The 13,021-nt window shown below is 40.7% G+C and overlaps 1 protein-coding gene across 1 annotated transcript; it reads left to right on the plus strand.

The window, feature by feature from the left end:
- The first annotated feature begins 5,239 nt into the window (after positions 1-5,239).
- LOC131244038 (uncharacterized) lies at positions 5,240-5,749 on the plus strand. The gene has a single exon (XM_058243704.1). The coding sequence runs from the start codon at positions 5,240-5,242 to the stop codon at positions 5,747-5,749; it is 510 nt and encodes a 169-aa protein (XP_058099687.1).
- The last annotated feature ends 7,272 nt before the right edge of the window (positions 5,750-13,021 follow it).

A 13,021-nucleotide genomic window follows, 5' to 3' on the forward strand; every position in this document is an offset into this window, starting at 1 on the left:
GAATCGATGCACTCTAGAATCAGACCAAAGCAGACCATTTGGTCGGTTCCGGTCTAGTTTCACGGTTCTACCGGTTCGATGTGTACCCCTACCATAAACCTTTAACATTTTCGTTAAAACTATTTGATTAATTGCAAATACATATAATGACAACTGTTATGTCTTATTTAGTGTCAGAAATTTTAAAGCAGATTGCATACTGAGTAACTCAGTATGTAGTAAAGTCTGTGGGGTCTGTCATGATTTTTGTGTTTTATATATCTACTTTGTCCATCCCTTGTACCAGATAATTTTAGGGCTCAAGCTAAAAAACAAAGCACATCCAAAACTCAAGCAAACCACACCAAAGAAAACAATGTGAATGAATTGAATGTATATTGCTGAAAAATTATTTGGGGCCACTGAAGTTTTTAATCAAGCTGATATTTGTGTTTTCCCCGTTCATCCATATATGTGTAATCTTATGAATAGATTGGATGTTAAATAAACATCATTGTGGGCCCTAACAAGGTTTCAATAGCAGAAATTAGCTTTAGATATAATTAAATTTTGGGCTAAACTATTAAAATGAGATAAAAGTATACCTAGTAACTCTCCGATTTCTAAAAATTCACCTTAACGATCTTGCAAAAGTCAAGGATGTAACAAGTGGACCCCATGAGGTATATGTCATATCCACACCTTTTTATTCCTTTTCCATTTCATTTTAAGGCATGAGGCCAGAGATCATGTAAATCCAAATCTCAAGTGGACCACACTACAAAAAATAGAGATTGAACACCTACCATATGATTAAAAATAGGATTTGCCTCATTTTTTAAAACATGCTCTAAAATGACACGGCAAAATGTATGGATGGTATGAATGAAACACATACATCATGGTGGGGCCCACAAAGTTTATATAACACTTTAAAAAAATTTGAACAAGTAAAAATCTGTACTCGTAGTATTTATAAGCCATTACTACTCATATCTCATATTTTACAAGCATTTATATTTAGCCAAACAGCTCCAATATTATCCATAGTGAAAAAGAAACGTCATATGTATTTATTATATATAAAACACATAAAAAAATGTAAAATTATTTTAAATAAAAGAAATTTTTTAATATTTTTTATTATGAATTCGTGTCTAACCTGCGTTAATAATGACCCATCAGCAGCATGCCACGTCATCACATTTTCATTAGCATCATGCCACGTTATGCCACATCATCAGTTAATGGGATACACATCTACGAATAAGTCAACCTAAAGTAGGTCACAGTCTACAAAGCAGATGTACCTTAAGTTAAAAGATAATAATAATACTAATAATAATAAAACTGTGCCCACCATATTTATTTTTAAACCCTAAAATCTCGGTCTACCTGATGAATGGGCCCATATTTATTTACGTAAAAAAACATCTACACCGTCGGACCCAGATGATGGATGGCTTGGATATTGCATGCTTTCCACATATACCTACGATGGCACATGAGCTCCCTTATACACGCTTTTGGCCGGTGGCCTTAGCCAAATAGCTCCAAACAAAAACCCTCCGGCCTAGTCTAGCTTCACACGCCCCCATCTTCAAGCGCCAAATATAAATGCATCACACATGGCAAACTGTAACACGTATGCAAGATCTGGGACGTTCATCACACTGTCCACTCATTGCATGACTTTCCAACTGGATATTAAGCTGCTTAACACATCAGGTGAGTGACACTGGAAGGCTGAACGTAGACCGTTGGTTATCATTTTTCTAACGATCTATTTTCGTCAATGTGTAACCAACCTGAAAAATGGACCATCCGGATCACCTTGGAAACCACCTTATAAATCTATTAAAACTTTGATACTCTGACAGTGTGATGGATGATACACATGCACTTAGAAGTTGCATATAGCATACAAGTGTCCATGAATCAGAGGTCAGCATTGTTCAACCTATCTGATCTTAGGATTGTATGCCACGTGTAAAATTTCTGAACGCCAGCATATCGAGCGTCATACGCTGCCCGAGTATCATGCAACTCCTCGAGATATTCCCAGACAATCTTGCTACTAGTCAAGCGTGCACCACCATTCTTTAATAGGATACTTACCCGAATGTCCGTAGTTTTTACAGTGCCGTTTGGGACTACGGTTGGTATAAGCAGGGCCCATGGTTCAGTGATCCAAACCGGTGATACTACGTGATTCACCAAAAATTCCTGAAAGGAAAGATCTTGACCTTTAAATAGGTGGCCAAATAAATAGACGGTTGATCAAGAAAATATAGGAACGGTTCACATTAAAAAAAAGGCAACATATCTATTCCAAGTATCTCCATTGTGGGAGATTTTTAGTACATAGGCCATCAAGAGTAAGGCCCAAGACATCAACGGCTCAGATCGCTTATCAATGACTACCAATTTTACACACTGAAAACCCGGAACTTAGTTGATAAAATGTCGGCACGACCACTGGACTATTCCTCCATACTTAAACAACTTCTATCACGTGCATCCCACGTGCGACTTGCCACTACTTTCCAAGAAAATAACAAAGAAAGCGTAGAGCGTAATACGTTAGTTTTGTCCCATTTAGAAAACGGTGGTGACTTTTATAACCTCCATATGGAAGATTTTTACGGCAATCCAGACCGTCAAAATCACTGGACCGATCGTGAAAGGAGCATAACCAAAAATAAATTGCACTCACAATGTAATATTAACCATCTTAGTTTTTTTCTCCGAGTTTAGACCGCTCTTTATTTTAATTTTAAATCCATTTAATAGCCGTTAATTTTACGGATATAATTTCTTGATCAGTACAATTTAAATGGTCTGGATAGCTGTACTTCAGTAACATGTGTGTGGAAGATGAGTAACCACCAATTTCTAAACGGTGTAAAACTAACATAGGAGCCTATCTAACTAAACCATACATGTTAGAGGTCGGCCAGCGCGCACATGTTCCACCTGTAGCCTAGTAGTCCAAAACACTAGTCTATCTCTTTGATTTTATTTCCATCGCGGTGGACCACACGCGCATTGCCTGAGACACCCACTTCAGGAACAAGGAAGAGGAAAATCCCTACCGTTGAAACCTTTCTGGGTCCACTGTGATGTTTATATGCCATCCAAACCGTTCACAAGGTCATTCTCACTGGGATGAACTGACAACACAGAAAAATAGACTGTCCCTACTATTTCAACCGTAGGTATTCAATCTCCTCTGTTTCTTGTCGTATGGCCCACCTAAGTTTTGGTCCACCTCATTTGTTATCTCATTGTTTAATATAAGCTGAAAAACGGATTGAGTGAGTGGATTTATCACTAATACCACCTTGAGCCTGCCTTCCTTCCGACTACAGGAGTTTCCTCTGTCGGGGGTGGCAGGCCATCAGCGCCTAGCTAAACAAATGGTCGGCATTGGAGGCCGATTGCCCACTGACACTGCCAGTCTACTGGACGGTGCACTTTAAGCCACACAATGATGTATTTGTTTTATCTACACCGTTCATTCATTTTGACAGCTCATTTTACAGTATAATCACTAAAATTAAATAGATCAAAATCTCATGTGGACCGTACAACGGAAAACAGTGGCAAATGAACACTCACCATTAGAAACTCGTCGAGGGCTAAAAAAGTTTTGGATTAAGCTGATATTTGTGTTTTTCATCCATACATGTGCTCGTTGCGTAACCGATAGGCTGGACGGCAAATAATACATGTGCTCGTTGCATAACTGATAGGCTGGACGGCAAATAAATATTACACTGGGGTTATCTTGAGGCTTAGAAAGTTTTTAATGGTAGATTTTATGGGGAAATGTAACCCAGACAAGTCAAGCTGATTAGTAAGGGCCCAATGCTCGGAAGGAAAACATCATTCTGAGTCTGAGTAGACCTTTTTTTTATTGAGGTTTGGGTTAATCGTACTCTCTCTTGAGGAGTCATGATTCCGAGCTGAAATCCTCATCTGAAGACTCACGCCTGTAAATCAGCTAAGCAGAACTTACCTCCGACCCAGAAGCCGAGGACTAAGGCCCAGGACAGGCATATTCGACAGACTCCGATTCTAATACCTCGACTACGAATCCCAACTACTAGTGCTCAGCCGCAGACCTAGACAGGATGAGTCCGAGTCCAGATGAGGACCATCCGACCATGAGCTCAGAGTACTGAGCTAGAAAATCAGTTCAAGTATGGACGTGGGCCGAAGATCACGCCCTATGATACGCCCCATTAAGACACAATGCGATACGCGACTCAAAGATTGTGGAGGATATCTCCACGATTGCAATATCTGCTTGATGGAGTAAATCATGTCGAGATTTACGGACACAATCCACCCGACCCACAGATATAAATACCTAGAAATCCCATTGCAACAGGTACACAATATCTTGCAGCTTCTCTCTACACCACACAACTTGAACCCAAATTCCTCTCTGTTTAAACCAAAGTCTCCTTTGCTCACCTTTATGTGCAGGACAAAGGTCTCTTTTAAGTTCACAACATTGAATGAATGGTGGTCGAATTTTTTACCTCAACACTAGGTGTTCAATGGCTCTTTTTTCCTTACTAGTATGGTACAAAATGGTCGGTACGGATAAAACATATAAATCGTTGCGTAGCAGAGAGCGGATTCAGTCGACACGTGGCAGTGTTCAGTACTTAATCCGCGTAGCCGGCATCTAACTTAACACACGCGGAGGAAACCGGACGCGGCTTCGGTGGATCCCCGGGCCCACTGGAGTCGGTGGATCACTGACTGTGGAGCCCACTGTGATATATGTGTCTTATATCCACGCCGTTCATTCGTTTTTCCATCTCATTTTAGAATATGAATCCAAAATAGCACATCCAAATCTCAGGTGGACCACACCACAGTAAATACACCACCCGCCAAAGCCTCCAGGATTGGAAGATCACAGCCACCAATCTTGGAACTTCATCACGTCAATCTTGACCGTCAATTTACAAGCCACTGAAAGGCCAGGAGTTATCTACCGGAAAAAAAAAAAAGAAGAAAAAATCTTACCAGAATTGTACATCTATTGTATGTCCCAACAGATCAACGGTCTAGATCACATAAAAAAAGGTCCCACGTGTAAAAACTAGAAACCCCTGTATACTGTCCATATCCTCGAAATCAAATGATATAATACCTCTTCCTAGGATCTGATGAAGCCGTTCCCTCCTCTCTCTCTCTCTCTCTCTCTCTCTCCCCCCTCTATCTCTCTCCTTCTTTCAGTATGGATACAAAAATCAGTAACTACAGTCCGTCCATCATGGCCAGTGGCCATCATCCCATCATCTCATTCAGGGCCTTGTCTTGTTTAAGGCCATCGGGCAAAGAGACGGTGAGAAAATGCGACGATGGTGGGCCATTCTACCATCCGAAATTCAACTTCTCAGATTTCGACGAGCCAGCATCCCCAAGAGTGGGGTGTATGGGCCAGATCAAGAGAGACAAGGTGGGGTACACAGGCAGCAAGGGTCCCAAATTCTTCAAGTTGAAGAAGATCTTCTCAGGGAAGAATCTGAGCCGTGGGATAAGCGCGAAATTCGACGGTGATTATGGAGTGATCAGCATCGTGGAGTTAGATCCACCGTTGCCTGTCCCCAAGCGTGTGATCAAGGAATGTAACGCCGTTAGTCTCTGGAAGAGGCGATGTGGGCAGCCGTTGGAGGGTCTCCAACTTCATCCACAACAACAACCACAATCACAACCACAACAACAGCCACAACCACAGCAACAATAAGGAAGAAGAAAGATCCATGTCATTTTTTCATTTATTTTTTTTATTAGACAGAGTAGCGTGATAGTTCATCAATTTCAAAAATGGTAGTTGACTGATCCATCGTACACGTGGCACCCATGTACGGCAATCCAGACCGTCTGAGCAGTGGGGCCATTTATGTATAGAGCGCAGCCCAAAACTCACAATCATTGAACGGCCCTAACCATTCAAATTCATCAGTTGAAATCAGATGCTTAAGGTCATCTAAGTATTGTGGGCCATCCACACGAATTTTGATAGTCATGATCGGTGCGGATGCGTTGGGAAGAATGTACGGTGGATGGATCGTCACCATTTCTAAAACGGTGTTGAACTATCACGCTAGTCTAATTCCATTTTTCCCCTGTCATTGCAGTTGATAAACTGGGAAAAGAGTCAGATCATGTACATCCCTACATTGTGACAAATATCGCCGAGATTTTTTTAATCTCACGATATTTTCACAGAAAATTCATTAAACGATATTAGCGCAATATTGCCTTATTATCAAAATGTCGGCAGTTCTAAATTCATTTATAATAAATATTTTTTAATATTTTATTTTCAGCGAGCTTTCTCTCCAGAATAACGCCAAATGAAAATCTCCCGATAAATTGCGATGCCGAGAAATTTCCGAGAACGGGATTTGTCACCATGGGCTTGCAAATTCAACCGAGAAATAATCAAATACGGCGGGTGGATCGTAAGTTATGATACATCCATTTTTCCACTCAGATGTATCCCATATATGGAAAATCTTGTCCGTTCAAAAGGTGGACCCTACCATGATGATCATCTAATAAGAAAATCCGGCAGATCCACACGTACAGCAGCATCAACGGATAGGGGATGGTATGAGTTACTGGAAACGGATTGGCTACTCCCCTGCCACTAGCCCAGTGGCTGGTGGTTGTGATCTGTGGGCCCCACAATGATGTATGTGTCTCATGCATGCCGTTCATCCATTTTTATTGATCGTTTTAGGGCTTCAATGAGAGAGATATAAATCTCAGGTTGACCACACCACAGGAAAACAATAGTGATTGGATATCCACCATTAAAATCCTCCTAATGCCCACTGTACTTTTTATTTGACATCCAATCTATTGATTAGGTCATACAGACCTAGATGAAGGGAAAAAACAAAGATCAGCTAAATCCAAAACTTTTATGGCCCCCCAAAAAAAATTTCACGGTCCACACTCATTCAACACTCTTTCCTGTAATGTGGTCCATTTGAGATTGAGAATACCGTATTTTGGTCTCATATCCTAAAATGATCTGGAAAAATAGATGGGCGGCATGGATATTCCATCAGATTAGGTGAGACCCATATCCACCCAGGTGGGTGGGACCTTGACTGTGGGGCTCACAGTGATGTATGTTACTTCCAACCACTTTAAAAGCTTATTTTAAAACATGATCCTAATAATGAAGTAAATTAAATTTATTTTTTTTGTTAGCTTGTTAGAACACCCACTGGCAGTTCATGCTTCACTGGTAGCCACCCCTGTTAAGGCATGATACCAAGACCTCAGTGCTGAAACGAGGTATCTTTCACTCGGTCTACCACTTGACCTATGGATATGGGTGTAGCAAATCCAAATCTTACACAGGCTATACCACATAAAACAGTAGTGATTGAATCCCCACGTTAAAAAATTCATGGGGCCACTGACAACTGTTGATAAGGTCACAAAAATCTGAACAAAGAATCCACGTAAATATCAGCTTGATCCGAAACTTTTGTGGCCCATGAGTAGTTTTTAATAGTCAATTACTACTGTTTCTGTATTAGCCATCCCCACTTGGGAACGGTACTAAGTCCTCAGTGTTGAAACAGGGTATCTTTCACTCGTCAACCACTTGAGTTATGATGTGGGTGTTGGCACAGTACCTAAGAACTTATTAAACATTACAGTGGGCCCTAGGAACTTATTAATGGCGGGGTTCATCACCACTGTTTCTGGTGCTGTGGTCCACCTCATATTTAGATCTGCTTCATATTTATTTAGGCACGTGCACAAAAATTAGATGATGAAACGGATGGACAGCGTGGATATAGAACACGTACATCAAGGTGGCAGCACGTCACTGAGGTTGGTGCGTCCCCGCTCTCACCGAATACTTTTAAGGATATGCTTTGACCCCATGCGCCATTCTGTCCATTTTGGACAAACGTCTGCACGGAAGAAATAAAAAATAAAAATTGTATAGCCTGGTTGAGCATGGCCAACCATACACAGGCACACAGAAAATATATACATGACGTACAGGTACTACCATCCAAACTTTTCAAATTGCAACACAAATGGAATGGATGGTCAAAATGGGAAACAGTCAACAGTAACGAACAGATATCCACTATCGAGAGATTAGGACCCTCTAATCTCTGTAACTTTGGGAAATTTTCCGAAATTTGTACGGTTTGGATTGCCATAGATGTATGCCATGTGTACGGCAGCTTGAGGCAGTCTTTAAATACAATACAAGGCCTCGCTTACGTGGGAACCCACGGAACCATCGACTGCTTCACTTTATCATGGCCCCACATTTGTGAAACAGCCAACCGAGTAGATGTGCCAATTCAATGAACTCCGTTGCTGCTTGGAAATATCTTTGGCTTGGGTTTTGACTTTTCAGGAACCGGATTCGGGAACCGCCCAGGTGGATCCGTGACTGTGGGGCCTACCTTGGTGCATGTGTTTTATATCCATGCCGTCCATCTGTTTTTCGGCTCATTTCAGGGCATAAGTTCAAAAACAAAGTAGATCCAAACCTCAGGTGGACCACACCACAAGAAACAGTGGTGATTGAACACCCACAGTTAAAAACTTCCTAATGCCTATGGTAATTTTATTTTTCATTCAGCCTGCTGCAAATCTGAATAATGGAAAAACATAAATATTAGGTTGATACAAAACTTTAATAGCTCTCAAAAGAAAAAACTTTTAACGGTGGCCCTTCAATCACCACTGTTTCTCGTGGCGTGGCCCTTCTTAGATATGGATCTGCTTCAATTTCTGGCTCGAGCCATAACAATCTTGCAAACACCCTGATACATAGCTCATAGCTCAAGTAGTAGACTGAGTGAAAGATACGTTGTTTTGACACTGAGGTCTTGGCACCGATCCTTAGTTGGGGTGGATAACGGTGAAGTGTGAACTAATGGTAGGGTGAACTAACGAGCTAACCAAAAAATAAAACGACCTCGCAAAATGGATGAACAGAGTGGATATAAAACGTTCATGTTGTTATTACAAACATACAGAAGCTATGTTCTTATAATCATGCATCATTGTACGAGCCAGTAAACATCCACCCTCATGGACAATCACTTGTTCAGCAAATGTGCACCATAGAATCCATACCTTGAACGGTTCAGATCATCATATAAAATGCACTCCGGAGTTGGAAACTGGGTCCATACCGTTTTGTGGCAGGGACAGAGTACCCTGCAGATGCCACCGTATGTCGAATGTGGACCGTTGATTTATATTTTCTTTTAACCGTTTAATTGCTAGCCACCAACAGAAGAGTCGGTATCATCTAATCCGAAGGATTTCTGGTCCATGACTTGTATGTATTTTCTAGGCCATTAGATCAGTACTTTGGATTGACGAACCATGTGTCTGCCGTACATTTCGTGAAGACCAGGACCTGTAATTCATCTGCCGTACTCAGTAAACTGCGTGAGGTCCACCATGATTTATGTATTTTATCCGCTCGTCCATACATTTCCCCAGATAATTTTAGAGCTTCAACCCAAAAAATAAGCATATACAATGTTCAAATGGACCACACCAAAGGAAACAGTTAACTTGAACGTTTAGTTTTGAAATTTCTTTGGAGCCACGGAAGTTTTGGATCAAATTTATATTTGCTTTTTTCGTTGATCCATATCTGTATGTTCTTATGAACAAGCTGGATGACAAATAAACATCACTAATGGGCATATTTCATTGGTGGAAATCATTATCCCTACTATTTCCTTCCTGTGGTATAATTCACTTGATCTTTGGAGACTCAACCCCTTAAATTAAATAAAAAAACGGAAGGACGGCGTGGATAGACAACGTGCATTTAAGATGGCCCCAGTAGAGTTTACTCATTACGATGAGAGCGGACTGAGTAACTCAGTACGCAATCCGATTTCCCATAGGGACGCGGATTGGCTACTGACAGGTTGAGTAGGGGGACTCGCTACTGAAGTGATGTCACCAAGTTCTGTGGAGCCATCATAATATATGTGTTGTATCCACACAGTCCATCCATTTGAAGAGATCATTTTAGGGCACTAAACCAAGAATGAGGGAGATCCAGAGTAGTGGTGCACCACACCACATAAAACAGTGGGGAGAGTGACGCCCACCATTAAAAGCTTCTAAGGCCAAAAAAGTTTTCGATCAAGCTGATATTTGTTTTTTCCGTTCATCCATGTCTGTGTTAACTTATTAACAGTTTGGATCTCAAATAAACATCATGGTAGACCTTAGGAAGGTTTCAACGGTTGGCGTCACTCTGCCCACTGTTTTCTGTGGTGTGGTACACCACTACTATGGATCTTCCTCATTCTTCGTCTAGTGCCCTGAAATGATCTCTCCAAATGGATGGACCGATACAGCACTTATATCATGGTGGGGCCCACGACTTGGTGACGTCACTTCAATAGCAAGTCTCGCTACTCAACCTGTCAGTAGCTAATGCGCGTCCGTTTTGCACGTGGTCTTAGACGGGATCTTCCCTGAAATCCCACGTGTGGCCAACCGCATAGACTTCAATGATTTTGTTGCCTTCTCCATATAAGACTAAGACTACAAAGAAAAACATCCATGCTCCGGCAGAGTATCATGGTTCATGTGCATGCAGTCAGAAGTCGCGGGTCAGATGGGTTATGAGCCAACTATTACACTGAACTGGTGTTACGGTTAAAATGGAAAACACCCAACCCATGAATCAGAGGATTGGATCATTCAACCGTCCGATTTTAGGGTTATGACCCATCTACCATGGGTCCATCTATTTGGACGGTTTAATTTTAGTTAGAAATTTGGCACATGCAATTTGTTGTTGTGTGCCTATGAATCATCGCACTGCCACAGTGAAATAATAACAATGCAAGGAGTGCGTGACTTACCCAACCTCTACTTTTAAAAAATAAAGTTGTATACTGCAATATTCATATCCAATCTGCTCAAAAGTCAGGGTAAAAATGTTTAATCAAGTAAAAATCTCATATATGCATCTGATTTTCTCAGGCAATTGGGATGAATGGATATCCATCACTAACCCCAAATGCACATGTAAGAAGAGTGAGAGAGAAATAATAGAGGGAAAAAAATAAAAATAGTTACACACTATATAGAGAGAAAAATAGATGTTTGCAACGATGAGATATCCATCCCAGATTTTTCAATGTTGTGGTCCATTCGAATTTTTTGACCTACCTCATTTTCGAGTTGAGATCCCTGCATAATGCGGAACAATAAATTTTATGAAATAAATTTCATTAATTCACTACAATGAACTCCCAACTCCCCAGTAGTACCGATGAGCAAGCTAGCAGCAAGAACGAGAATAGTTGCTTTTTATGAGTGAAATTCAAAAAATTTAAAGGCTTACTGGGGATGAAATCTGAACTATGGAATAGATAATCAGATTTTTCAATTCCCAAAATACTCCCATCTTCATTTAAATTGTCCTTTCATGCCCTTTCAATGTGCAAGTTTTCCAAACTCTACTCCCTTGCATAGAGTGAAGATAGTTAGGTTAAAAATATTATTAGTTTGGCAAATTAGGATAGTGCTCTCCGCGAATCAAGTAAACAGAGATAAATAGAGGTGGCCCAATAAAAGTTTAAAATCAAAATTAAAAATCCCATATCCAAATCCAATTTTCTTAAGTTAAAGGATATATTGGCAGCCCTAGCCATAAAAACGAATCCAATGACATCTTCACAACTGATGAGGATATTGCTACTCAAGCCTAAAGGCAATAGCCAGGAAAATGCTTCTTGCCTTTGTTTTGATTGCAATAAGGTTGTTTACATAATCAACTTCTTTGTTTTGATTGCAATAGGGCATGAGTCTACAAAAAATGCACAAACATCAAGGGTTAAGTAAAGCCCAGTCCTCATTCCATAAATCATAACAGGACCCCAAATCCATCCCCCATTCTCACCTCAATGGCAATCATCTTCTCTGCTCATGTTTCCCAAACTTGGTTAAATAACTCATTTTGAAGTAGCACTTTCCATGTTCATTTATTGTAGCTTTTAAGACCTAATCCAACGCAACTGGGCAAAGAATCCTTTGGATCAAGAGTAATGCCCTGGAGATACATCTATGCTTCTACACAAAAAGCTGCATGCAGCCCACTATCATGTGTATGACATCGCTTGGCCCATCAGTAGTGCTAGCTCATTTTAGGATTTGGGCACATAACTTGATATAAGACTCAAAGTGGGCCACAAAATAGGGAACGGTTGAGTGAGAACACCCACCATTGAAACCTTGCAGCCTGCAGTGATGTTTACATGCCATCCAACTCATAAGGCTTTGTAGTCAAGATGAAAGGAAAAACCAAATAACAACATGATCCCAAACTTTATGGGCCCCAGGAAAGTACCAATGTTGTCTCTGTCCTGACTGTTTTTTTACTTTCACCCTTGGGATTTTGGGTCTAAAATCCCAGCCCCATAAACGAGTTAGATATTAACCATAATTTCGCACATGGGAAAACTTCCCCAATCCTGCTCGGTTTCAACCAATTTCCTGCAAAAACATTCCCAATTTTCTGGGAAAGGAAAAAGAAAAGAGAAGTAAAGAGTTGGGAGGCACCAGCCATTTAATTCTTCTCCTCTTAAATAAGGCATCAAAGATTTTTTATTTTTTTTTCTTTTCTTTTCCTGAACAAAAAATAAGGTCTACATCAAGAGTTAGGATGAGAATCCCCGATAAAAAGTTTCAGCCCGCACCTGGATGCAACTTTGAAACCCATGGAGTGTGGCCAAAGAGTAGAGAAAATCTTCAATCCCTATTACCATAAAGATGTGACGTGCATGATGTCCATACATGTAGACAACCTTACCATAAAGGGCTTGTATAATGCAATCCTCCTGCACCAAGAACAAGGAAAAAGAAAAGAGAAAAAACGTGGGGAAAGAGATCACCTGTGAATGGAGCTCATATATCAAAGGCAGAACAGTTTAAAGACAACAAAGGCATTGCGAAAGGACCAAGAAGAGGAAAGCAG

The sequence above is a fragment of the Magnolia sinica genome, chromosome 4, assembly GCF_029962835.1.
Source record: "Magnolia sinica isolate HGM2019 chromosome 4, MsV1, whole genome shotgun sequence".
Classification (NCBI taxonomy): Eukaryota; Viridiplantae; Streptophyta; class Magnoliopsida; order Magnoliales; family Magnoliaceae; genus Magnolia; species Magnolia sinica.